Source organism: Nycticebus coucang, chromosome 1 (genome assembly GCF_027406575.1).
Source record: "Nycticebus coucang isolate mNycCou1 chromosome 1, mNycCou1.pri, whole genome shotgun sequence".
NCBI classification, from domain to species: Eukaryota; Metazoa; Chordata; class Mammalia; order Primates; family Lorisidae; genus Nycticebus; species Nycticebus coucang.
Window position 1 is genome coordinate 168,271,654 of NC_069780.1, and position 25,949 is coordinate 168,297,602.

Here is a 25,949-nt window from a genome sequence, read left to right on the forward strand (position 1 = left end):
TAGCTGCTTTTAGTTTCTGTTCCTTTTAAATCAGTCAGTATGACTTTTTTGGAAAAATATGGTAGAAAACATGCTCTGTTTATTTGTTTGTTTGTTTTGTTCTGATGGAGACCAAAGAGACTTACATAGGTCAGAGGGTGTTAAAATGGAATTCTTCCTTTTGTCTTGGTTTCTAAGTCTGAGTGTGAAAGAGAGAGTTAATTTCTGGCTTGTACTTAAAGAGAAATTTCAGATCATAGGTGTGGGACTTGCTAAGTGATGATGTGATTCTAATCCCTTCGCCCTCCTGGTCTGTATGTGAGGAAAGGCTTAAAGGCTAAAGGTAAATGGAAAGATACAGAAGAGAGACTTCCTCAGCAGAGATTTGGGTGCTGGGCATTCTCCCGACTGTCCCCCAGCTCAAGGCAAGTGAAGGGGCCTCGAGAGTTTGGAGAGTTTGGTGTGAGTTTGGGGAGTACATCAACTAGCATTTCAGCCTTAAAATACTGCTAGCGAAAGATTAGCTGGAGTGGCATTTGGTGACAGAGCCAACCAAAAGCACCATGTTACCCCCATTTCCCTGATGTTGGGGGGCGGGATGGGGTCAGGGTTATTTCCTGTGAACCAGATTTGGGGCCCATGGAAGAGAACCAGATGTGGCTCAACTTGAAGTGATGCCACAGAGGATGCCCTGTAGGGGTGAGATGGTCTCAAGAAACGGTGGAGGGAGGCAGGGCTGAGGGTGGCTATTGGAAGAGGAATTGTCCACACTTATGGACCTGAAAGGGGAGCAATCCCCAGGGACAGAGCTTCTTTGAGAAAAGGGGTCAGCATCTGGATGTTGACCTACCATGGGGCACCGTTGCCAGATGTCAGCTATGCCCAGTTGAATAAGACATTTTTGCTCCGCACTGCCTTCCTTTCTCCAAACATGGAGGAGCCAGAGGCGTCCCTGTGACTAGCAGAGGAGAGGAGCAGCAGGAGGGACATACCACAGGAGCTGACCGCATCTGCCTCACACACCTGCCGTTTCTCTTCGCAGTCAGGACAGGTCTTGGCCTGCCCTCACAGGCCCATACTCCAATGCTGGATTGACCCAGACATTTCTTGGACAGTGAGTGGGCACCAGGGAGGACTGAATCAGTTACACTCCTCAGTTCATGGCATAACTACATCAACAATTTGTTCAACCCCCCTTTTTTGTTTTATATATTTATGTTTTGTTGTTCCCACTCCCCACTCCCATTCCTCCCAGTGGAAAACCATTTTAACATGTTATGTGTGTTTCTTGTTCATGTGTGTTCTGGCAAGATTAGCACCACGTTGTTTTTGAGTGTGTGCCTTAATTAATTAATCTTAAGCGATTAATGTAAATCGCTCAGTATCAGCTTGTTTTGTTTCTTATTTTTCATTGAACATTATGTTTAAGATGTGTCCGTGTTGTTCTGTGGTCTGCCCTGCCTAATTGCTGTAGTTGGAAGTGAGGGGTCTGGATTTTTTATATCTAAAAATTAAGACAGTTTATTAGTACCCGAGAGTGAAAATTCTATGCTCTGCCCCATAATTCATCCAAGGCAGAGAAGAATGATTCCACAAAGTATGTTTGGAACTCATTGCCTGGATTAACAAAAAAAAAAAAAAAGCTTTTCTTATAACTGTATCCTATGGAGTCCTATTCTTTTAATAAACCAGCTACAAAAGTGTTCACTGATACATCAACACATGTGAATAGAGCACCTGTGATGTGCAAGATTCTGGTCTCCAAAGGATTTGAAGATAAATAGTACCCTGTTTCCCCAAAAATACAACAGTGTCTTATATTAAGTATTGCTCCCAAAGATGCGCTAGGTCTTATTTTCAGGGGACGTCTTATCTTTCCTGTGAGTAGGTCTTATTTTCGGAGGATGTCTTATTTTCGGGGAAACAGGGTATGTGTAATAAACAAAAGGCAATGTAAAATAAAGCCATTCTGGAGGTATAGAAAGTAAGGCCTTAGGGGAAGAAGAGAGAACTTCAACCAGGGATGTTAGGGGAAGAAAGAGGAAGGATTTGAGTTGGGACTTTGATGCATAAACAGGATTTTGATAGAATGCTAAAGATATTCTAGTTAGAGAAATAACATGAACAAAGAAAAGCAAGTTAAAAAGTGCAAGGGTACAGCTGGGGGGTGGCAGATAGCATGTTTTCTTTTTTTTCCTTTTGTTTTAGGTTGAAGCAAAATATTACTTTATTTTACCAAGTGTGTAGTTAATGATCTTTAAGCAGTCGGTAATCCAGAGGATGACTAATTCCCCGCTAGGTAGATCTTTTGTTACTTTTACATATCAAAACAAGGAGGTAGTTGTGGGAATTTAAAATTGGGCAAGTCAAATATGGGTGCTCTCAGGTGTGGAAAGAACAAGTGTTGAATTTTTAAAGTGGCAGTTTTCATATTTTGAGCCAATACTTCAAATGTTTATATGTTCCCTTATCATTTTATTTTGTATATTTTGTGAACATTTAAAAAACCCAAGTTCCTTTAAGCGTGTTTGCTACATAATAGAACATGCTTATGCTATAATTGGCATAAGGGTTATTAGTGTGTATATGGTAGATTTTTCTGTGTTTTTATTTTTTCCCTTTAACTTGAGTTTACTGGAAGTTCCTGAGGTGTTTACGTGCCTCATGATCAACAATGAAGTTCTGTGATTTGTACTAATGAAGTAATGAACTTTAGACTTGAAAGGTTCCTGTTCATCATGTGGATCTTGGCCCTCTCCTTACAGCAGGGGTCCTCAAACTGCGGCCCGTGGGCCACATGAGGCGGTGTGATCGTATTTGTTCCCATTTTGTTTTTTAACTTCAAAATAAGATATGTGCAGTGTGCATAGAAATTTGTTCATAGTTTTTTTTTTTTTTTAAACTATAGTCCGGCCCTCCAATGGTCTGAGGGACAGTGAACTGGCCCCCCGTTTAAAAAGTTTGAGGATGCCTGCCTTACAGTATTCCCCATGAATTAATTCTCACCTAAATTTGTGTCTGATGTCACCCAGGAGTGTGAGTTATTCTGGGAATTTAATGTTAGCAGTGTCTGTGTGGTGGAAAGGATTGCTAAACTTCAAGTCAATGGGATTTTTTTTTTTTTTTTTGTAGAGACAGAGTCTCACTTTATGGCCCTCGGTAGAGTGCCATGGCATCATACAGCTCACAGCAACCTCCAACTCCTGGGCTTAAGAGATTCTCTTGCCTCAGCCTCCTGAGTAGCTGGGACTACAGGCGCCCACCACAATGCCCAGCTATTTTTTGGTTGCAGTTTGGCCGGGACCGGGTTTGAACCCACTGCCCTCGGTATATGGGGCTCGGCACCTTACCGACTGAGCCACAGGCGCCGCCCAAGTCAATGGGATTTTTAATAGTACAACCTTTGTGGAAGGAAGTATGGAGAATCCTCAAAGAACTCAAATTAGACCTCCCATTTGATCCTGCAATCCCATTACTAGGCATCTACCCAGAAGAAAAAAAATTTCTTTTTATCATAAGGATGTTTGCACTACACTGTTTATTGCAGATCAATTTACAATCACGAAAATGTGGAAATGGCCTAAATGCCCACCAACCCAGGAATGGATTAACAAGCTGTGGTATATGTATACCATGGAATACTGTTTATCCATCAAAAAGATGGAGACTTTAGATCTTTTGTATTGACCTGGATGGAGGTGGAACACGTTCTTGTTAGTAAAGCATCACAAGAATGGAGAAGCAAGAATCCAATGTACTCAAGTCTGATATGAAGCCAGTAGATGATCTAATACAAGGGGTGGAGTAGGGGAATGAGGGATCGGGGAGAGGGGAGGTGGGTGGGGGATGGTGGGTCACAGTGTATGGCACACCTCTTGGGAGTGGGACACAATTATAAGAGGGACTTTACCTAACAAATGCAATTAGTGTAACCTAATTCTTGGTTCCCTCAATGAATCCCAAACAATAAAAAAAAAAGCTGGAATCTGAGTTCCAAATGAAAAGTGGCTTTGCCTTGCCGTAGGCTCAGCTTGGGTCTCTCAGTTTTCTTCTGTCTGCTTTTCTTCCAGGGCATTTTGTCAAGGCTCTGCCAGAATACCACGTGGTGACACCTGTCCGAGTAGATGCGGGTGGGCATTTTCTGTCATATGGTGTGGACCATCCTATCAAGAGCAGCAGGAAGAAGAGACATTTGGACAGCTCAGAGGACCAGGTGTATTATAGAATTTCTCATGAGGAGAAGGACCTATTTTTTAACTTGACAGTCAATCAGGGATTTCTTTCCAATAGCTACGTCGTGGAGAAGAGACATGGGAACCTCTCCCATGTTAAGGTGGTGGCTTCCTCTGCCCCCCGCTGCCATCTCAGGGGCACGGTTTTGCAGCGGGGCACTAGAGTCGGGACGGCAGCCCTCAGTGCCTGCCATGGACTGGTGAGTGCTGGCTTTGCCATCTCCCTGGCTTCCCTTGACAGGCCCCTGAGTCTCACCCTGAAGAGACCTGTTGGAACCAGCAGGCTCACGACACTTTGACATGTGGGAGCTGATGCTGACCTCAGTTGGGAAGAAAATGTATACTAAAGAGAGGGATCGGATTGGAGGTCCAGGGAGTGAGGGCACTGAGGGTAGGAGGGGCAGGGAGACCTCCCACCAGGGACACTGGGGTCAGGGTTGGGGGGAGAAGAGGGTGGATTTGAGCTGGGTCTTCAGCCTCTAGGCAGCTCTGAGGAGATAGCTGACTGGCTGACTAGTGTGGTTTGAATTAGGAAAACCTGCATTTGGACTGAGTGCACCTCTTACTAAGTGTGATGGCGGCTGCAGACTCTGATAGAGTCGTCGAGTGTGCGCACATCATAATCAGACGTCATGTGGGACCTCGGGCTGGGAGGTGGTCCCTGTATGCCTCTGTTTTCTCACCTGTAAAGTGGGGATAATGAGAGTACCTGTCCCATACAGCACCGTCGAGCAAGCTATGGCCCACAGGCAATTCTAACATCGCCTGTTTTTATAAACATACTTTAACTAAAAGACAGATAAGCCCATATGTTTACATATGGTCTAGGGCTCCTTTCCAACTACGGCAGTAGCTGGGACGGGCACTGTATGGCTTGCGAACCCTGCAATATGTGCTATCTGACTTTGTTGACCCACGTAATAGGATACTGTGAGGATGTATTAATATGTTAAAAAAATCCCAAGAGTGTTTAGTAAATAATTACTTTTCTTAAAAATTTTTTTTGGAAATGAAAGCAACATTTATTACATAAACAAATACCAAAACTACTCCATAGACAAAGTAGCACCTGTACAATGTTGGTAAACTCTGTTTCTGACTGTCTCTCGTTTATATACCAATTAAGGTGTGGAATAGTCACAGATTTTTCTTTTCTTTTTTTTTCAGAGTCTCAAAAAAATAGACAACTAATATTTATAAATAAAAATAGAAGATAATTTCAAAATTATGTTTTGAATAATAAACACTCAATGAATGCTGGCTGCTGTTATTATTGTTATTATTCTAATATGCCAGACACTGGAATATGTGGGGTTTGATGTAGTTTATGGACACTGTCTGTCCCACTCCTTTTTTAGCAAATGAGAAAGACTGGAGATTATCGAACAACCTTATTATGCAAATTAATTTTTAAATGCAATAGTAATGAAAATAATTACTATTATTTGATACATCTCAAGCTTTGATAAAGCCTTTTTTTTTGAGACAGAGCCTGAAGCTGTCACCCTGGGTAGAGTGCCATGGCATCACAGCTCACAGCAACCTCCAACTCTTGGGCTCAAGCAATCGATTCTCTTGCCTCAACCTCCTAAGTAGCTGGGACTATAGGCACCTGCCACAATGCCCGGCCATTTTTGGTTGCAGCCGTAATTGCTGGATTCGGACCAGCCAGCTGAGGTGTATGTGGCTGGTGCCTTAGCTGCTTGAGCCACAGGCACCAAGCTGATAAAGCATACTTTTTTTTTGCAGTTTTTGGCCGGGACCGGATTTGAACCCACCACCTCTGGTATATGGGGCCGGCACCCTACTCCTTGAGCCACAAGTGCCACCTAATAAAGCCTATTTTTAAAACATTTAAACCTGCATTTAAAAAAAGTTTGGTCCCTTTGTTCTGCCCTACTTCTGGCAGCAGCAACAGTGACAACCTCACTAGCAATGCACACCAAGCAATGCTTAGGGGCTGTGCTGAGATCTGTTGAGGTTTTTCTCAAGCTTGAGCAGGAGGTAGGTGCCAACACTAATGGGGTGTGCCTAGGGGTGACTGCATGTCACAGAGATCCCACAGTCTGATATTGGTTTGTGGGAAGTCCAGGGTACCAGCACTGGCACTCATGCCAGGGCTGGTTTGCTGAGCAGAATGTCTAACGGCACTGGTATTCCTGTGGAAGGCACTTGTTCCAAACTCTCCTGACATTCCTGCCATTACACTAAAAATTTCTGCTATTTGTAATTTCATCTGTATAGTTTGACTTTGCTGCAATACTGTGAAGACTTTCATGTAAAACATTAGATAGGAATTTAAATTTTCTGAAGGACCTCTGGGGATGAATTGCTTTGTGCAATAAATGGAGAGTCATGCTTTGCCTTTTTCTGTAAATCTGGATTTCTATTTGTAGGTATTTATCATTTCCGCCTCATCAGATCATAACACAAAATCAAGAATGGTGTCCTTTTCTTCTCCACTTTTCTCCGGCCACATCTCACTTGAATAGGGGACATTTCCTGTCTCCATGACTTTCCCCTCTGAGCTTGATCTGGGTTCACGTTACATCTTTCCTTTGCAATGCAACTCTCATTACTAAGACACACCCCTGGCAACATCAGTGGCACCTGATCCTCTATGGCCAGGGTAACAGAAGAAAGAACTGCTGACATTAAAAGAGCCCCTGAAAACGAAGCATTATTATGCTCACAAGACCCTACAGAGTGTGAACATGGGTACCTTTCTGTGGTCTGGAGACCTGCAGAATCAATCTGCAGAATCGCCTGGGAGCTCATTAAAGAGACAAATTCACGGGCTCCTCTCTGGACCTGATGTATCCAAATCTCTGGGGGTGGGCAGAAACACGCACATGTGTATGTATTTCCACAGCTTCGATGAGATATAATTCACGTACATACAATTCACCCACTTAGAATTTAATGACTTTGAATATATTCATGGCTGTGCAACTATTACTACAAATCTCAGAACATTCTCTTTACCACAAAGAAAAACCTGTACCCCTTAGCAGTTGCCTCCTTTTCTCCAGTCCTGGGAAGCCACTGATCAACTTTCCATCTCTATAGATTTGTCCATTTCAAACCTTTGTTTTAATAAGCCCTCCAGGAGATTCTGATGCCCACTGAAGTTTGAGAAGGTGGGACTAGAGCAGTCTGTTCTTAACCCTGGCTTAGCATTAGGTTCACCTGGGGAGATACCCTGCCCCAACTCCATGCCCCAGATGTTCTGATTTAATTGGTCTGAGGGTAGAGTCCAGACATTGGCATTTTGAAAGCTCCCCAGGAGATTCTAAAGTGCAGTAGCTGTTGCCAGTGGCCACCAATTAGTGAGAGCGGGTGTTAATTAACCGTATTGGCCAAGATTACTCTAATGTAGTGGTGGTTGGCCTCAGGTGATTCTAACCAGCAGGCAGGGGTGCAACCACTGCTCTAAATTGTCCCCTAATTTCATCTTGTGCTTTTTAAGGGAAATTGCATGCTGTTTAGCATCATGCCAGGCTTGAGACTAGAATACTGGAGCTGTTTCAATTTCAAATGTCCCCGAGGAGCAGCAAGTAGTGTAGCAGGGTGGGGCATTTTCAGATTCAGAGTCATGGGAAATACAGGAGCATAACGTAGTAGCTCAGATGATGGAAAATTATCAACATCCAAACTGCTGAATGATTTTGCCAGGAGAAACACTCCACTGGGATTATTGGGGAGGCTTTTACACATCTTTGGACTGTTAATGGATGGCTATAAAAAAAGGCACCACAAGTCAAATGAATTTCTTTTCATCATGTGAGCAGACCACTTGGTTGGCTTCAAGTTTATTTGCTCATATGTCAAAATTTGTTATTATCCAAATTTTGACTAGAATGCTGTCATCATCATTCAAAAGGACAACCTACACAATGGGAAAGGATATTTACATATTTTCAATCAGACAAAAGCTTGATAACTAGGATCTATAGAGAACTCAAATTAATCCACATGAAAAAAGCCAGCAATCCCATATATCAATGGGCAAGAGACATGAATAGAACCTTCTCTAAAGAAGACAGATGAATGGCTAACAAACACATGAAAAAATGTTCATCATCCCTATCTATTAGAGAAATGCAAATCAAAACCACCCTGAGATACCATCTAATCCCAGTGAGAATGGCCACATCACAAAATCTCAAAACTACAGATGCTGGCATGGATGTGGAGAGAAGTGAACAATTTTACATTGCTGGTGGGACTGCAAACTACTACAACTCTTTTGGTGGGACTGCAAACTACTACAACTCTTTTGGAAGGAAGTATGGAGAAATCTCAAAGCACTCAAGCTAGACTTCCCACTTGATCCTGTAATCCCATTACTGGGCATCTACCCAGAAGGAAAAAAATCCTTTTATCATAAGGACACTTGTACTAGACTGTTTATTGCAGCTCAATTTACAATCGCCAAAATGTGGAAACAACCCAAATGCCCACCAACCCAGGAATGGATTAACAAGCTGTGATATATGTATACTGTGAAATACTATTCAGCCATTAAAAAAAATGGAGACTTTACATCCTTCGTATTAACCTGGATGGAAGTGGAAGACATTATTCTTAGTAAAGCATCACAAGAATGGAGAAGCATGAATCCTATGTACTCAATTTTGTTATGAGGACAATTAATGACAATTAAGGTCACAGTAGGATTAGGGGAAGGGGAGAGCAGAGAGAGAAAGAAGGAGGGAGGAGTGGGGACAGGAAGAGCAGAGAGAGGAATGGAGGGAGGGGGTTGGGGCCTTGGTGTGTGCCACACCTTTTGGTGGCAAGACACGATTGCAAGTGGGACTTTACCTAACAAATGCAATCAGTATAACCCGGCTTATTGTACCCTCAGTGAATCCCCAACAATAAAAAAAAAAGTAAAGAAATAAATAACCAAAAAAAAAAAAGAAAAAAAAAGGATAGTTTCTGGACCTATGTTGACTTCTGATTGACTTCTGATCATGCGTCTGGGGGTCTGACTTCTGGTATAATTGCTTTTCCTTTCACCCAGGGATGACCCCATACTCTTATTCACAGAATGGCAGGCCTAGGGTATGCTGGCTCTAAGCCCCATCACCATTTTTAGGGGCAGAGATAGACTTGGGAAAGCTTTCCTAGGAAGCAGACACTTTCATGTGGACTGGGCTCTGTGCCTCTTATCCTGGGGTGCAGTCCTGACTGGGTCTGCAGTTCACACATGGTCATCTGCATGAGCTGCTGGAGCCTGTGTTCTCTTGGAGTTGTCTATGATTCGAGGCTCATTGAGTCTCTCCAGGTGCAGACCTTGATGGTTTCAAACTGAAGATCCCAGAAAAGTCACTTATGGGAAGCTGTGGGACAACGTCCTTCCTCCTCTAAAGACCTCTCATGTGGCTCCCGTTCTGGTCCTCTTGGAGGCTTCTCCAGACACAGTCAGCTGTGTCCCCCACACAGCAGCCCTTTTCTGTCATCTCTGCCATTTCCACTACCCTTCCTCCCTCAACAGTTTCTTAAAGTTGAAATCATGGAATTTGCTTATTTTGGACAGTTCAGTTAATTTGTTCCATTCTAAAAATTTTTAAAAACTGTATTCTTTAATGTGTTAGACTCTGAATTCAGCCTTGGCAGGAGTGAGAACCTCTACCAGGCTGGTTCCTGGTGAGTTTACTGTTAGCAATTCAGTTCAGACTTCTAGACTGGGAGGATAGTGCACAATGTTGGACCCCAAAATTAGGGTTCTTGTTTTTCTTGGGGGACTCTGCTTCAGATTCATTGGAAGTACAGGAGCACAATGTAGTAGCTAAGATGATGGAAAAGGTAAGTGCTTACCTCACCTTCACCTAGACTGTGTACCTGGGTCAGGAAACCATTTTCATCCCTTTCACAGGGCATTATTTAATTCCTGTTCACCTCATTTCTTAGCCCAGGCTTTATTAAAGTTCTCAACTCTGTCATCAATCCTAGCCTCAATTCCAGCCTGTGCTGGGAAATTAAATTCTAATTCTTAATCTGGAACAGCTGGGCATGGATTGCTCAAGGGCCATCCAGCTTCAACTCCCACTCCATTTTCTGGCCTAAAGTCTTCCTTTCTCTTTTTGAACTCAAATATGGATTAAGCTTTTAAAAGAGGTATTATATTTTCTTAGTATTTTTTTTAAGTTAAACTTTTTACTTTGAGGCAGTTGTAGATTTATATACAGTTGTAAGAACTAGTATAAAGAAGTATTTGTAGTACTTTTTACCCAGTTTCCTCTGATGGCAACATCTTGCAAAATTACTGTACAATATCACAGCCAGGATTTAGACATCAGTGTGGTCACGATGACACATTTCTGTAAAAGAATCTGTCATGTTGTCCTTTTATAACTATAACTATTTCTCTCCTGCCCCATCACCTCCTTATGTTTACATTTTGCATTTAAGTACATGATCTATTTCAAGTTAATTTTTGTATGAGACTCAGAGTCCTCCCTCCCTCCCTTCCTTCCTGCCTATGGATATCTAGTTGCTCTGCACCATTGTTGAAGGACTATTTTTTCCTTTATTAAATTGCTTTTGCAAAAATCAGTGGAACATATTTTTTTTAATCTATTTCTGAATTTTAGGTTCTGTTCCATTGATAGTACACAGTTTTCATTATCATAGCTATATAATTAGTCTTGAAATATGGTAGACTATTCCTCACATTTTAGTCTCCTTTTTCAAAATTGTTTTTGTGATTCTAGTTCTCTGATTTTCTATATAACAATATTCTTATCTACACAAAGCTTATTGGGATTTTGATAGAAATTGTATTAAACTTATATATTAATTTGGGAATAATAGATGTCTTTGCTATATTTAGTCTTTTTGATGCATACACATGGTATGCATCTTGATTTATTTAGATCTCCTTTAATCAGTGTTGTGTAGTTTTCAGCATACTAGCCCTATATGTGTTTTGTTAGATTATACCTAAATATTTCATTTTAAAGCAGCTGTGTTTTAAATTTCTATATCACATGCTTATTGCTAGTATATAAAAATATAGTTAATTTTTATATGTTTATTTTGAATGATATGAGTTTTGTGGACTCACTTATTAGCTCTAAGATAGTTTTGTTGATGGATTACTTAGGATTCCCTCTGTATATATTGATGTTAGCAAATGGAGCAATTTTATTTCTTCCTTTCTGATCTTATGTCTTTTAATTTCTTTTCCTTTGCCTTACTTATTGCATTATCTAGAATTTTGAATGCTATAATGAATAAGAATGGTAAGAGCAGATATCTCTTACCATATTTCCAATCTTAGAAAACATTTAGACCTTCATCACTGGTATAATATCAACTATCGGTTTTGTTTTATTTTTATAGATGCTCTCCATCAAATTGAGAAGGTTTTATCACAAATGGGTATCAAATTTTATAAAATGTTTTTCTGCATGAGTTGATAGGATGAATTTTCTTTAGCTTGTTAATATGATAAATTACATTGATTCTTTTTTTTTTTTTTGAGACAGATTCTAACTCTGTCACCCTGTACCCTTGGTAGAGTGCTGTGGTGTCACAGCTCACAGCAACCTCAAACTCTTGGGTTTAAGATATTCTCTTGCCTCAGTTTCCCAAGTAGCTGGGACTACAGGCACCTGCCACAACGCCCAGCTATTTTTGTTGTTGTTGTTGTCATTGTTGCTTAGCTGTCCCAAGCCGGGGTACCTACCAGCCCTGGTGTATATGGCTGGCACCCTAACCACTGAGCTATGGGCACCGAACCCATTGATTCATTTTTGAAAACGATTTTGTCTTTTAAGAACAATCTTAGTTTCATACCAAAAATTGAGAGGAAGATAAAGAGATATTTCATAACCCCCGGTGCTCACATACATGGCCACTCCAATTATTGACATCCCCTGTCAGAGTGGTACATCTGTCACAGTTGGTGAGCCTACATTGGCACATCATTATCGCTCAAAGTCCATAGTAACATCAGGGTTCACTTTTGGTGTTGTACATTCCATAGTTTTGGACAAATTTATAATGACACATATCCACAGTTATGTTTTCATATAGAGTGTTTTCTCTGCTGTAAAAGTTTTCTGCACTTCTCTTATTCATCCTCCATCTCCCCTACCCCTGGGTAACCATTGACCTTTTTACTGTTTCCATAGTTTTACCTTTTCCAGAATGTCTCATAGTTGGAAGCCTACAACATGTAACCTTTTCAGATTGGCATCTTTCACTTAGTAATATACATTTAAGTTTCCTCCATGATTTTTTATGGCTTCTGAGCTCGTTTCTTTTTAGTGCAGAATAATATTTCATTGTTTCTACGTATAGTTTATGTATCCATTCACCTACCGAAGGACATCTTGCTTGCGCCCAAGTTTTGGCATTATTGGGTAAAGCTGTTGTAAACATCCATGTGAAGGTTTCTGTGTGGACAAGAGTTTTTAACTCATATGGGTAAAGTGTGATTGCTGGATTAATGGTAAGAGTATGTTTAATTTTGTAAGAAACAGCCAAATTGTCTTCCAAAGTGGCTGTACCAATTTGCTTTCTCAGCAGCAATGAGAGTCCCTATTGCTCAATATCTTTACCAGAACTTAGTGTTATAAGCTTCTGGACTTGGCTATTCCAATAGATGTGCAGTGGTATCTCCTTTTTTAAAATTTTCATTTCCATCATAATGGAATTACATGTGATGTGGGGCATCTTTTCATATGCTTTTTTTTTTTTGAAACAGAATCTCATTATGTTGCCTTCGGTAGAGTGCTGTGGCATCACAGCTCAGAGTAACCTCAAACTCTTGGGCTCAAGTGATTCTCCTGCCTCAGCTTCCCAAGAAGCTGGGACCACAGGTGCCTGCCACAATGCCCAGCTATTTTTTGGGTTGTAGTTGTCATTGTTGTTTGGCAGCCTTGGGCTGGATCGAACCCACCAGCTCCAGTGTATGTGGCTGGCATGCCAGTCGCTGAGCTACAGGTGCTGAGCCAGTATATAATTTTTTTATATGTATATATTACTGAGTTCTATTTGCTAATATTTTCCTAAGGATTTTTGATTCTATAGTCATGAGGAATATTGATTTGTAGTTTTCTTTTTGGTACTGTTTTCAGTCTGATTTTGATATCAGGATAATTTTAGATGTATAAAATGATCTGTCTTGGTCATTATTGGATGAATAATAAATAAATGCCTTTAAACCTTCTTTATATATAATCTGAGAAAATCCCAAGGTTTCATGTAACCCAGTTTTGGTGTGGTATCTTAAAGAAGCAAAAGTAGTTAACTGGTATTCCAGTTTTTCTATGTGTTTCTCAGGGAACATTAGAGAAGTTTCAATTCATAACTTTAATGTAATACTTCCTAAGATCTCTTTAATTTGAAGCATCTAACTTTTTTCTTTTCTGACTTTATTGAGATATAATCAACAAACAAAAACTGTGTATATTAAAGTATACAATTTGAAAATTTGATATATATTGTGTAATAATCACCACAGTCAAGCTAATTAACATATTCATAACCTCATATAGTTATTTATTTATTTTTATTATTATTATTTTTTTATATGATTTCTTTTTTTTTTTTTTTTTTTGGCCGGGGCTGGGTTTGAACCCGCCACCTCCGGCATGTGGGACCGGCGCCCTACCCGCTGAGCCACAGGCGCCGCCCTATTTTTATTTTTTTTGAGGCAGAGTCTCACTCTCACTCTGTTGCCCAGGCTAGAGTGCCATAGCAACATCATAGCTTACAGCAACCTCAAACTCGTAAGTTTAAGCAATCCTCCTGCCTCAGCTTCCTGAGTAGCTAGAACTACAGGTGCCCTCCACAACACCTTGCTAATTTTATTTTTAGTAGAGACTGTGTCTCACTCTTGCTCATACTGCTGTCCAATTCCTTAGCTCAAGGGATCCTCCTGCTTTGGCTTCCCAGAGTGCTAGGATTACAGGTCTGAGCCACCATGCCCAGCCACCATTTTCTTTCTTTTCTTTTTATTATTTGATGAGAGCACTTAACATCTCTCCTCTTAGCAAAGTTCAAGTATATATAGTATCATTAACTATAGTCAAATTGTACATTAGATCTCCAGAATTTAATCATCTTACGTAACTGAAACTTTGTGCAACATCTTCCCATTTCCCTCCCTTCCCAGCTTCTGACAACACCATTCTACTCTCTGCCTTTGTGAATTTGACTGTTTGAGATTCCACATATAAACCAGATCGTACAGTATTTGTCTTTCTGCATCTGACTTATTTTACTTACCATAATGTTCTCCAGGTCACCTATGTTGTCACAAGTGTTAGGATTTCTTACTTTTTTAAGACGGGGTAATGTGTATATATGTATGTGTGTGCGTTTATATAGATATGTGTATATAGATGTATGTAGATGTGTGTATATAGATGTATGTGTATATATATATCTCATCTTCTTTATCCATTTATCTCTTAATGGACATTCAGGTTGTTTCCATATCTTGGCTATTGTGAGTAATGCTACAATGAACACACAAATGCAGATATCTCTTTAAGATTGAGTTCAATTTCTTTGGATATATACCCTAAAGTGGAATTGCTGAATCACATAGTAATTTAATTTTAGTTTTTGAGGAACCTTCATACTGTTTATATCCTTGCCAACACTTGTTATCTTATTATTCTTGGTCTTTTTGGTAAGAGCCATTCTATCAGGTGCAAGGTGATAGATAGTGGCTTTGCTTTACATTTCCCTGATAGTAATGTTCTGCACCTTTTAATATAACTCTTAGCCATAATAAAACTCTTAATTTTATTTTTTGCTATTGAGTTGTATAAGTTCCTTATGTATTTTGGTTATTAACCCCTTATTAGATGTATGGTTTGCAAATATTTTCTCCTATTCTATACCTAGCCTTTTCATTCTGTTGATTATTTATTTTGCTGTGCAAATACTATTTACTTTGGTGTACCTGTGCTTTTGCCATCATATCCAAAAACAAAAAAAATCATTGCTTAGATCAATATCAAGAAGAAGCTTCTAAGATTTCAAACCTGTTACTTTCACTCTCCTATGTAACCCATGTGAACTGTTCTTTTGTCCTTCCCTTGTTTCAAGTCCTATGTGGCCCCAGGAATTCCACTTCCTACCTGGAGACCTCTCTAGGTTGACTCCATGACCTTTGTTCCTTCCTCCTTTACCATGGCGAGAATTATATAGGTCCTTCAGGAGGAATTCATATTCTACTCTGAGGGCATTTCTCACCAGGAATCTCTCAGCCCATTATTCCTGTATGTATCACCTACTGGGTTGCCAGGTGGGTCACCAGGTGTATCCCACCTATTGGGTTAGTTAGTGTGAATAGAGAATGAGGCTCTTTCGTAGAGTCCTTGGGTCAGAGGTGTATTTATGCAAAAATTAATGAAAATGTTTTGCAAATTTATTCCTTTGGATTTTTCACTCATATTTATTCCTGAAATATTTTGTTTTGGAGAGCTTTGTGATCCTAAACTAGTCTGGGAGCAGGATAGCAATTTCTTCTGGGCTAAGTCTCATTGCCTGCCCCATTGCTGAGGATGGGGGCTGGTTGGGGTGACCACATTTTATTCACAAAGGAGAGCTGGTTCATTAACTCAGGGCCTGTTTGGAGAAGGGTCTGCTCTGGGGTAAACTAGGTTCCTATGCCTGTGTAGTGTGATCTATGTATGATTTATTTTCAGTCTGAAGAAATTCAGTGCCTTTTTACTTTGACTCTCTTCCTAGAGGCTGTAAAATTTGCAACCTTTCTGGAAAGTTGTCTTTCTTCTTTTCAGTGTCTGCCTGGTATGGTTTGACTGATTGTCTCCTCTAAAACTCACGTTGAAACTTAGTCCACAATGGTGCAGTACTGAGTGGTGGGACTTTTAAGAGGTGACTTGGTTATGAGGGCTTTACTTTCTGTAAATGGATTAATCCATGGATTAATGCAGCAATGGATTAATGGGTTAATGTAGGAGTGGGACTAGTGGCTTTATAAGAAGAGGAAGAGAGATCACATGTCAATGCTCAGGCCCCTAAGCATGAGATACTCTCTGCCACCTTGGGATTTTACAGTCCCAACAGGAAGGAGGCTTATTTTACAGTCCCACCAGCAGGCAGGCCCTCACCAGAATTGGCTCCTAAACCCTAGATCTCTTCGTCTCCATGACTGTAAGTTAAGTATGTGGAGAAAAAACAAAGGATACTGAGAAAGAACTGTCAGGGATGTCCAACCTGAGGCCTGGGGGTCACGTGCTGATTTCGTGAGGATTTAATTTTGCTTATCTGTGCTGTTAGATATCATGAAAAGTATGCATGGACATGCCTTTTTTTAGCTAATCACCTTTCATTACTGTTTGTGTATTTAATGTATGGCCCAAGACAACTCTTATTCTTCTAATGTGTGACAGAGAGAAAACAAAGGTTGGGCACCCTTCTACTAGAGTTTTCTGAGTAAACTCTTGCTAGGTAACCTCAACCTCAACTAATCTATCTATCTATTTAATTATCTATCATCACCCTTGTTATTTATTTCTAATATCTCTCTCTGTATGTGTATGAATAACTACTATGTTTAAATATCTGACTCTGATATTTCTTTGGAACTCCAGCAATGACTTTGCCATTTTCACATGGATGTCTAACAGGAATCTCAAATGCAACGTTTTCAAAGCCATACTCCTGAGTTCCCTCCTTTAGGTTGCCTTGTCGTCACACATGTCAGTTTCATTCTATTTGCTCAGGTCAAAATCTTGGAGACATCCTGTCAATGACTCTTCCTTTTCCTTCTCACTCGGTGTCTTATCTCATCAGCTGCTTTGTCAGCTGTACCTTCAAAAGATGTTCAGACTCTACCATTCATGTCACCTACCCAGTAAACACCCTAGTATAGTAATTCACAATGGGGATGGTTTTACCCTTCAGGGGATATTTGGCAATGTCTGGAGACATTTTTGGCTGTCATAAGTAGGAAGAGAAGATTGCTTTTGGAGTTTAATTTCAGTCCAGTGATGCCACTAAAATTTGTGTTAAGTACAGAACGCCCTCAATAACAAAGGTTTACATGGCCCAAAATGTCAGTGTTGCTGAGGTTGAGAAACCCTGCCCTAGTCCTACTCACTGTCTTCCCAAGTGGTTTCTCTGCTTCTTGTTTCCTATAAACAGTTTTCCACGTAGTGGCCAGACTGGTCTTTTAAACACATCTATAGAACAGTGACACCTTTTTTTTTTTTTTGCAGTTTTTGGCCGGGTCTGGGTTTGAACCCACCACCTCTGGCATATGGGGCCAGCACTCTACCCCTTTGAGCCACAGGCACCACCCAACAGTGACACCTTTTCTGTTGAAAATATTCTACTAGTTTCTCATCACAGTAGAATGAAATCTGAACACCTTTCCCTGGTTTCCAAGGCTCTCTGTGATCTGGCCACTAGCTGCATCTCTGCCCTCTTCTCACACAACATTGCCCCCTGCACTGTGCCCGAGCCACACTGGCCTTCTTTCTGATTCTCAAATGTACCAAGTACACACTGGTCTCATAGCCTTTACACATGCAGTTCCCTCTGCCTAGAACATTGTTCCCACAGATATCCACATAGCTACTCCTTCTTTATAGATCCCCAATTTAAGTTCTTCCCTGGCCACTAAATCAAAAGTGGACTTTTCGAAGGAATTTTAGTACCTGATATTTTCTCATTTCTTTTTAGTTTAATTTTTCCCCTCACCCTGCCTTATGCAAACATGTTTAGCTCTATGCTTGTTTCAGTATTTAGCCTTTGTACTGCTCCAGGTTCCTATAGGCTCTCCTAGTCTGTGGCTTCCTGATGAGATTACATTTCCTCAATTACCCCAACACCATCTTGAATCCCCACATATTGACTGTTACAGGGCAGGCGCTTAAATGCTCCCTGAGCTACTTCTGATGGTTTTTACGGAGAGGCTTCTCATCATGGTATCGTAATGCTGCCTCTGCAATGTGGCCCACGTGGGGCCATCACTTTAAGAACCCTACAATTGCCACCAACAGGCTGAGGGCAGTCTTCTGAAGTTAGTCTTCAGGCTGACTTTCAGGAGAAGACACTGCTTTCACCTTTACCATTCTCTTCTGGGCCTGATTCAGACCTTTCCTTAGTTCTGCAAAGCATATCAGAGTCCAAACTATGATTTTCAGTAACACTTTTTGGAATATTTTTCACATAAAGGAAGGCAGGTACAACACAAATGGCAACCTAAAACTTTTACTCACCTGGGGTGTGCTCAGAGTCTAGACTGAACTTTAAGAGGGTCTCAAATCAAACACTTGGCCTTTGGCTAAGTAGCAAGGTCACGTTACCAGCACTCTCCCTCCTACAGGAAGTACAGAAACCTGTATGACCCTTGAATTCAGGACCACTCAGGGAGAATAAGGAATTTTCCCCGCCGTCTGTCTATATATCTGTGACTCTATCCATTCAGCCAGTTCCAGGTCCATCTTTGTTTCCAGTTCTTCTTTCCAGATTTTTTTTTTCCCCAAAGAATATCTGCTGGGATATTCTTTGGGGAAAAAATTTTCCAAAAATGCAAGGGTTAAGCATTCTCTGCATTTTGCTGTGTGAATGCTACAAGGATTAGTGACATTGGAAAATCTGTGCTATACGATGCGCCTGTGTTGGGAGGGAGGTGCTTCCTTCCACAGCACCCCGTCAAGTGCAGTTCAGTTCTTGGCCCAGACTGTTCTGCTGGTTCCTTTTCCATACAATTGAAGAATGTGACCGTTTCTGCCCTCTTGTTCTTGAATCTGGCTGCAGCCTGGGGTGTTGTGGCTGAGGAATGAAGCCCGTGTGGGAAAGCTCCCCAGCCGGCTCCTGGCTTTGCTCCCTGATCCGGAACTTCGGGGCTCATCTGCAGAAGCCACTCATTTGAGTGTGGGGATGCCTGTGTGTCAGGGTTTGTTGTTCTTACCAGGGGGAGGGAAATGAATGCTCTGTTTATCCCCTAACTCTGCTTCGGGATGAGGAATTATCTGGGACCCCTGACCTTTGGGGGTTGCCTCACAAAACCCATGTTTACTCAGACATGAGACTTTGGACCAGGGCCTCTGGCTGGCGGGAGTTCCTCTCCTCCCTCCCTAACAAGTGCTTTGAGCACAGGCGCATAAATGAGTATTTTTCCTCTTTCCCTTTTTGTCTTTCCGCTTGCTTTTTAGTTCATTGGGCTTGTTTTGTGAGTCCCGTCATGAAGGACTGGAGGTGGAGAGAACAGAAGAATCCATACATCAAGAACCAGCTTTGCTTTCTTCCTTCTGTTGAGTATGGAATTAGCAAGACTCCCTGCGGTCCAGGGAGGAGGCAGGAGACGAATGGAGAATTGGGGGAAAGAGGCCAGGTCCTCTGTTACAGAGTTAATGACTCAGCTTAAGGGTCTACACCAGTGTTATTCAACCCTTTTTATCTCACAGCACACTTGAACCTATAGTTAAACTTCTGTAGCACACTTAAACTATGTGGATTAAAAAAAAAGAGAATATACTTACTGTGCTTTGATTTACTTTAATTTAATTAATGATCTTTTAAAATTTTTCATGTGCACTGGTGAAACATCACTGGCCCACACCAACACAGCACACAGATGTTACTCCCTTTTTGTGGACCCCTGTTCTGGAGACCTGACCTTGAATCTTGGTTCTATTTTCATTGCAGAACCTGAAGACTAAGTCTCCAGTCTCCCTCTAGATGTTCATGTGTTAATATTTCTGTCCTTTTTGACCCAGCATGAATCAATCACAGGTCTAAAGAGCTTACATACTAGGGAGATCTAGTTCCTTTTGAAAATGTCTCCCCTGACTGACAGATAATAAGAACTTTGAAAAATGGGAAAAGAGGTGGCTTGGATTTTATGTTCTGTAATGCAAAAATGTCTTATGTGGTTGTTGGAGGTGCTCTTTCAGTATGACATGACTGGTTTATTTTTAAGCAAACTTATGGAGGCATGGCATATTTTTTACACAGAGCAATTCCACTGCACTGTGGAGTCAGAAGCTGAGCTGAAGTCCTAGCTTGAATACTTACTGTGTAACCTTAGATTAGACTTCACCTCTTTGGGTCTGTTACTTTGGGTAAACTGGATCCTTGCAGCCTGTGGACCAGCAGGATGGATGTCACCTGAGAGCTAGTTAAAAACACAGATTCTCACTCCTACCCCATCTGGTGAATCAGTCTACATTTTAACAAGAGCCTAGGTGAGACCCCAGGTGATTTGTATTTGACCTTAAACCCAGCGATACTAATTTTATTTGAATTCACCATTTATGGCTTGCAGCCTTGTAATGAATTGTTCGCCTGCAAGCCCAATGATGTTTAAAAACAGAAGCAGGAAATGATGCTGCTCTAATCAATGTTGGTGGGTGAAGGGGGTGGAACGGGAATCTCAGATAAAGTGATTCAGAGAAGGAAAGAGAAGATACATGGGAACTCAGAAACCAAAATAAGATGAGTCACTTGGCCGAAGGTACCCATTCTTTGTCATTCTCTTCTGTTCTCTGAAGTGTTTCTGTTGTGTTCATAATCCAAGTCCTTGGCATGGAGAGTGCTTCCCAGAACAGCTGGTTATTCTCAGGCTCTTGAATTCTCATCTATCTGATGAGTGTGCCAAGCAATAATCTCATGTTTTGGTGTCTTCATCTCACTTGCTGGGAAGAGACAGGCTTTTTGGGCCCTGCAAGGGCTGGGACCCACAATGACAATTGGCACTGTGTGTGGTTTCATTCCTACCCCCAAGGGGATGGATGCACTGATGCTAATTTGGGTTCAGAATGAGGAACCTTGATGTTATAAATATTCCTTTAAGAGATTGTTGAAGTGTGGAGTTTTCTAAGATGGTTATCGAAATGTGGGTATAAAGGAGGAATAGCCAAAAACAGCTGAGAGGCTTCCTTCTCAGCTCTGTGAGGATAGTAATCATGCAGCCAGGACCACTGGCAGCCGAGTCCTCTGTGGAGAGCAGGAGATGCAGCCTTTGCTCCTGGGCTGTGTGGTCACCTTACTTCGACCAAGTTCTATATCCTTGACTGAGCTATCTTGGCTGTTTGCTTTCTTCATTGATTATACCTGGTTATTTGCTTTTAAGGCCTTACAAATAGTCAAACACTGAAAACCTTCTCAACAAACACATTTAAAAAATGACCTTCTGAGATTTTTTTTTTCCCCAATGATGTCTATAAATTGCATCTGCTTCTTTTCCTCCTGGACATAGTTCAGGCATTTATTTTTAAAAAGAGTGACTTTAAGGCTCGGTGCCTGTGGCTCAAGCCACTAAGGTGCCAGGCACATATACCTGAGCTGGTGGGTTCGAATCCAGCCCAGGCCCGTCAAACAATAATGATGGCTGCAATGAAAAAATAGCTGGACGTTGTGGCAGGCGCTGTAGTCCCGGCTATTCAGGAGCCTGAGGCAAGAGGATTGTTTGAGTCTAAGAGTTTGAGGTTGCTGGGAGCTATGATGCCATAGCACTCTGCCAAGGGTGACAGAGTGAAACTGTTTCAAAAAAAAAAAAAAGAAAAAACAATGACAAGTTGCATAGTCTCTTGCTGGGCCATCAGATATCACTGTCTTTCTTTCCAAAAGGCTTACTTTCTTCTAGCAAGCCTTTTTAAAAACCTTAACTTTTTAATTGACTTTTTTCTAGTGCTTGAAATTTCTCAGTTCACCTCTAGGGACTGATGTTTTGTTTGTGAGTTTTCTGGGCTTTCTCTTTGTCTTTCCTTTTTCTGGCTCTTGGTTTGTTTTTATTTACTATATATTTTATATTATATTTATTTTACTAAATGTATATTTAGCACATTTGCAGAAGAAACACAGGAGGTTGAATTGTTAAGGATACTTCAGTTTTTTGGTCTCTTCCTTATCAAAGCTTGATATAGAAAGAACAGAGGACCTGGGCTATGCTTGGCAGAGTTTCCAGACAAGTTAGAGTTTATTGCAGGTAGAAGGGCAGGCTATGGTGTGTGTGTATGTGCCTGTATTAGAGGGAAGGGGGTAGCTAAAGCAGAGTAAGTCCACAGGAAGGGGTGTCACCTGAACTTACAGTGTAGAATAAATGGATGAAATACTGAGAAAGATGTAAAGGTATCCTTGAAATCATTTTCATGAAACTACATAGGAGCAGAGGGCACATCTGAACTTTTGTACAGGTAGATCACAACGCTGGTTCTATCTGTAGCTATCGGGGTGTCTATTTACATGTAGATGAAAAATTAGGGATTTACAGTAATTCCCTTATGCCCAGTTTCACTTACCCAGGGTCAATCATGGTTCAAATATATTAAATGAAAAAGTTCATGAGGTCTAACCTGTGTGCTGTTCTGAGGAGTGTGATGAACTCCTGTGCTATCCTTCTCTGACCCACCCAGGATGGGAATCCTCCCTTGGCCCAGCATATCCATACTGTCTGTACCCATTGGTCACTTAGTAACCTGCTTGGTTATCAAAAAAATACAGTATATGCAGGGTTGGGTACTAGCCACAGTTGCAGACACCACTGGGGTCTTGGAATATGTCCTGTGGATAAGGGGGACTGCTGTGCCTTCCATTCCAGTGCCTTCAATTCCGGGTCAACAGCACAGTGTTCATTGTCCCTTTCCATAATTGTAAAATACGTTCTCTGACAATGACAAATTGGCTCCCATTCTCCTCAGCATGTGACCAGCCCCCTATTTATAGTCAATGTCCCATCCTCATCCTACCAAGACCACCTCTGTCATGTGGGTGCCTTTATCGCTAAAGCTGGACTCCTAAGTTCTAGGTGGACGCCCCCGACACCTCATGGGGACACCCTCCTCACCTGCCTGGGCTCTGCCCCAGGCCAGGCCCCCAGGCTCTGACTCCCCAGCCCAGGGCCTCCTGTAGGACTGGCCACCTTGCTTTTCCCTTTCTCCCTCACCTTTCTCACTATGCCCCAGTCCTGGGCTCTGTCATCTGCCCCACATGTCGCTGCTACACACATATCGTCACTGCTCTGGAGCTGCTGTTCGGCTTTGGTGCACCTCGGCTCTCCTGCCCAGTCCCACGCAGATGCCCACTTTTCTCTGCCCCAATGTGAGGGCTTATAGGATTGAGCAGTTCAGAAGGAAGGAAGAGGTAGGGGAGAGAGGTTCACCATGCCTGGCTGGGTGCTTAGCCCTTCCAGTTTGTGTGTCTGCGACCCTGTGCAGGCTCAGCATGCATCCGCAGCGCTGCCCCCGTGCCCACCAAGTGTGACTCTGCCTTTGCAGTCGTCCTGGTCTCAGCTTCCTGCTGTTGTGTTTACCTCCCCCACCCCCACCCCCACTGTTACCCTGGCTCTTAGTGCACCATCCTGGTGTCCTGGGTCTTCTGTCCTGTGCAGGCCACCTGCAGGGCCTCTGCACCAAATGCGAGAGCTGAGCTGGGGAGGCCATCCCAGCGCCTGGCGTCCTGCCTGCCGCTCTTTCCCTGTGTTTTTCCAGCTGCCCCTGGTGTTTTCTCAATGGTTCTTTATGTAGCACTGTGGGTATTAAGTAAACTTCGTGCTAATTTCAGCATCAAAAAGGCCTGTTTAAAAGTTGCAGTGTGGAAAACTCTTTTAAATCCCTTTTGCTCTAAAAAGCTTTTTTTGCTATTATACTTTGGTTAGCCCTCACTTTGTGGATAGCTGGCTATAACCTTGTGGGTTTACTTACACTGGAGCCATCCCAAAGCAAATTCTATTTCACCCCAAATCAGCTGTAATAATTGGTAATATGTCCCTAAGTAAAGCACCTTTTAAATTTATGTAAAATTTAGACAGGAAGCATGGAGATGGGGGTATGAGGCGAGCACTGTAACCCTTCTTTGCATGGGATTACCAAGTATTTGCATTCTTTTGTGAGTCATAGACGACCATTTCCAGTGACCCATTGGGCCTATCTACCTAGACCTCCTACCAAGGTAAAGTTACAATCTATTAGTTGTTGAGATTGGGAAGGCATGGTTGGGAGATGGCCAGAGAGGCAAGACTGAGGCTTCACTGCTTGCCTAGGTAGTGTCATTGCCACTTACCTGAGCTCCAGGTGTGCAGGGAGACGTTCGAGTCAGAAGGGGGATGATAGAAGAGGAAGATGAAGAGGTGCCAGGGTCTGGTATATCATGGTGAGATGTGGAACCAACTGACTCGTGGCCCTGGCTGAAAGACTCTGGGGAGGAGGAAGGTGTGGGTCTCCACATAGAAGCTCCCTTCTCCCACAATACCCTGCCACTTGGTAACAGCCGAGACTCAGCTCAAATTCTCTTTTTGATTGTGTTGAAAGGAGCCCTGGCACCTCAGTCTCATTGGTATAGGGAGGGCAGAAATCATGATGGAAGGCTGGACGGGAGGGAAAAATGTAGGCTGCTCTACTTGAAGGAAAGGAAAACACAGGTCAGTGAATAGAGGAAAGTAAAAATTAAGTTATGAGTTGACTCTCTTTGGAAGTTGGAAGAAACATGGGAGAAGCCACATGGGACCTAGAAGTTTTCCACAGAGAGAGAAGAAAAGAGAGAGGCTGGTTGATAAGACAAGGTCCCCAAGGAAGTCAGAGGAGGTCCCAGACCTGGAGCACAGGGAGAAGACTTTGCCTGAGACAGGACTACAGACTCTTTATGCCACAACAGGAGGATGAAAGTGAAGGTGGGTGTCACTGCAGGCAACGGTTGAGCTGGGAGACAGAGGGCTGGAGCCTGGAATCGTATTGGGCACTGGGAGTGGCTGTGGACACCAGGCCCTGAGTGGGCAGTCCAGAGTGCAGGGAGGGAGCCCAGCACCTGCAGGAGTGCTGAAGAATGAGCTGAGAGACTGGTAAAGGTCGGTCACACAGAATGGGTGGACATGCAGAGCTAGGGTTGGGGCCTGGAAGATTCTAGCCTTGGCTGGCTGGAACACAGCCTCAAACTGAAGGCTTTAGTCACTGGGTGTCTGAGGCTGATACACTGCTGGCTCAGATACTCAGGGTCTGAGTCTGCAGGCTGAAGATCCTTCCTATTCCTGCTGGGTGGCCTTGGGGATCCAAGGTCTCACATGCTGGAAGACAGGGCTGTGCAGAGGCCACTGCATTCCTGGGGCCTTGGGCACAGAGCTGAATGCCCTTAGGACACCTCCCATGACCATTACTAGCTTGAACACTTGGCTGTGTGTTCCAGGCACCATTAGAGGGGCTTGCCATCTTCATTTCACATGATCTTGACAATGAACTTATGAGATGGTACTATTATGGTCCTCATTATTCAGAAGAGGAAATGGGCTACAGAGAAGATATGTCACTGGCTCAAGGTTATACATCCAGTTAGTGGCTGAGCAGTGACTCGACCCACGCTGCCAATTTCTTGATCCTGGGCTCTTCCCCAGTGTGTCACAGCCAGGTCAAAGGTGGGCTGAAGAAACTGAGGCTGGGGGTTAGGCTGGGAAACCCACCCAACACACACCCAATAAGGGCATACATGCAGTGGTACCTGGCGCTCAAGCACTGTGGTGCCTTCACCTGAGAGCGTACAAAGCAAAAGTGAAGATCTAAAAGGCATAAAATAGGCTCTGCTGATTCTTCCAAGTCCCGGCCCTAATTTTATGCTGCTTTTGTAAAGCTTTAGCAGAAATAGCCGTGAGTAAGCCTGCCTGGAGGGTGCTTAGCCCTTCCTTGAGCTGTGGTGTCTTTCTGGAGCCTGCATGGGCTTTGTCAAGGAGTGCCGGAGAACGAGAAGTTAGTGAGTTGGCTCAGAGAAGCTCGTCTTTTCCTCGCAATACTCTCAGGAGGATGCTTCGAA

At 42.4% G+C, this 25,949-nt stretch overlaps 1 protein-coding gene across 2 annotated transcripts in view; it reads left to right on the top strand.

The window, feature by feature from the left end:
• Window positions 1-25,949, top strand: part of ADAMTS12 (ADAM metallopeptidase with thrombospondin type 1 motif 12) — a 321,601-nt gene that overhangs the window by 8,902 nt on the left and 286,750 nt on the right. For both annotated transcript variants that reach the window (XR_008380258.1, XM_053592503.1), the window contains exon 2: window positions 4,050-4,411. Coding sequence is in view for 1 of the 2 variants with exons in the window: in XM_053592503.1 (XP_053448478.1) it covers window positions 4,050-4,411 (362 nt within the window). In the remaining variant the exon portion in view is untranslated. The remainder of the gene's footprint in view (window positions 1-4,049; window positions 4,412-25,949) is intronic.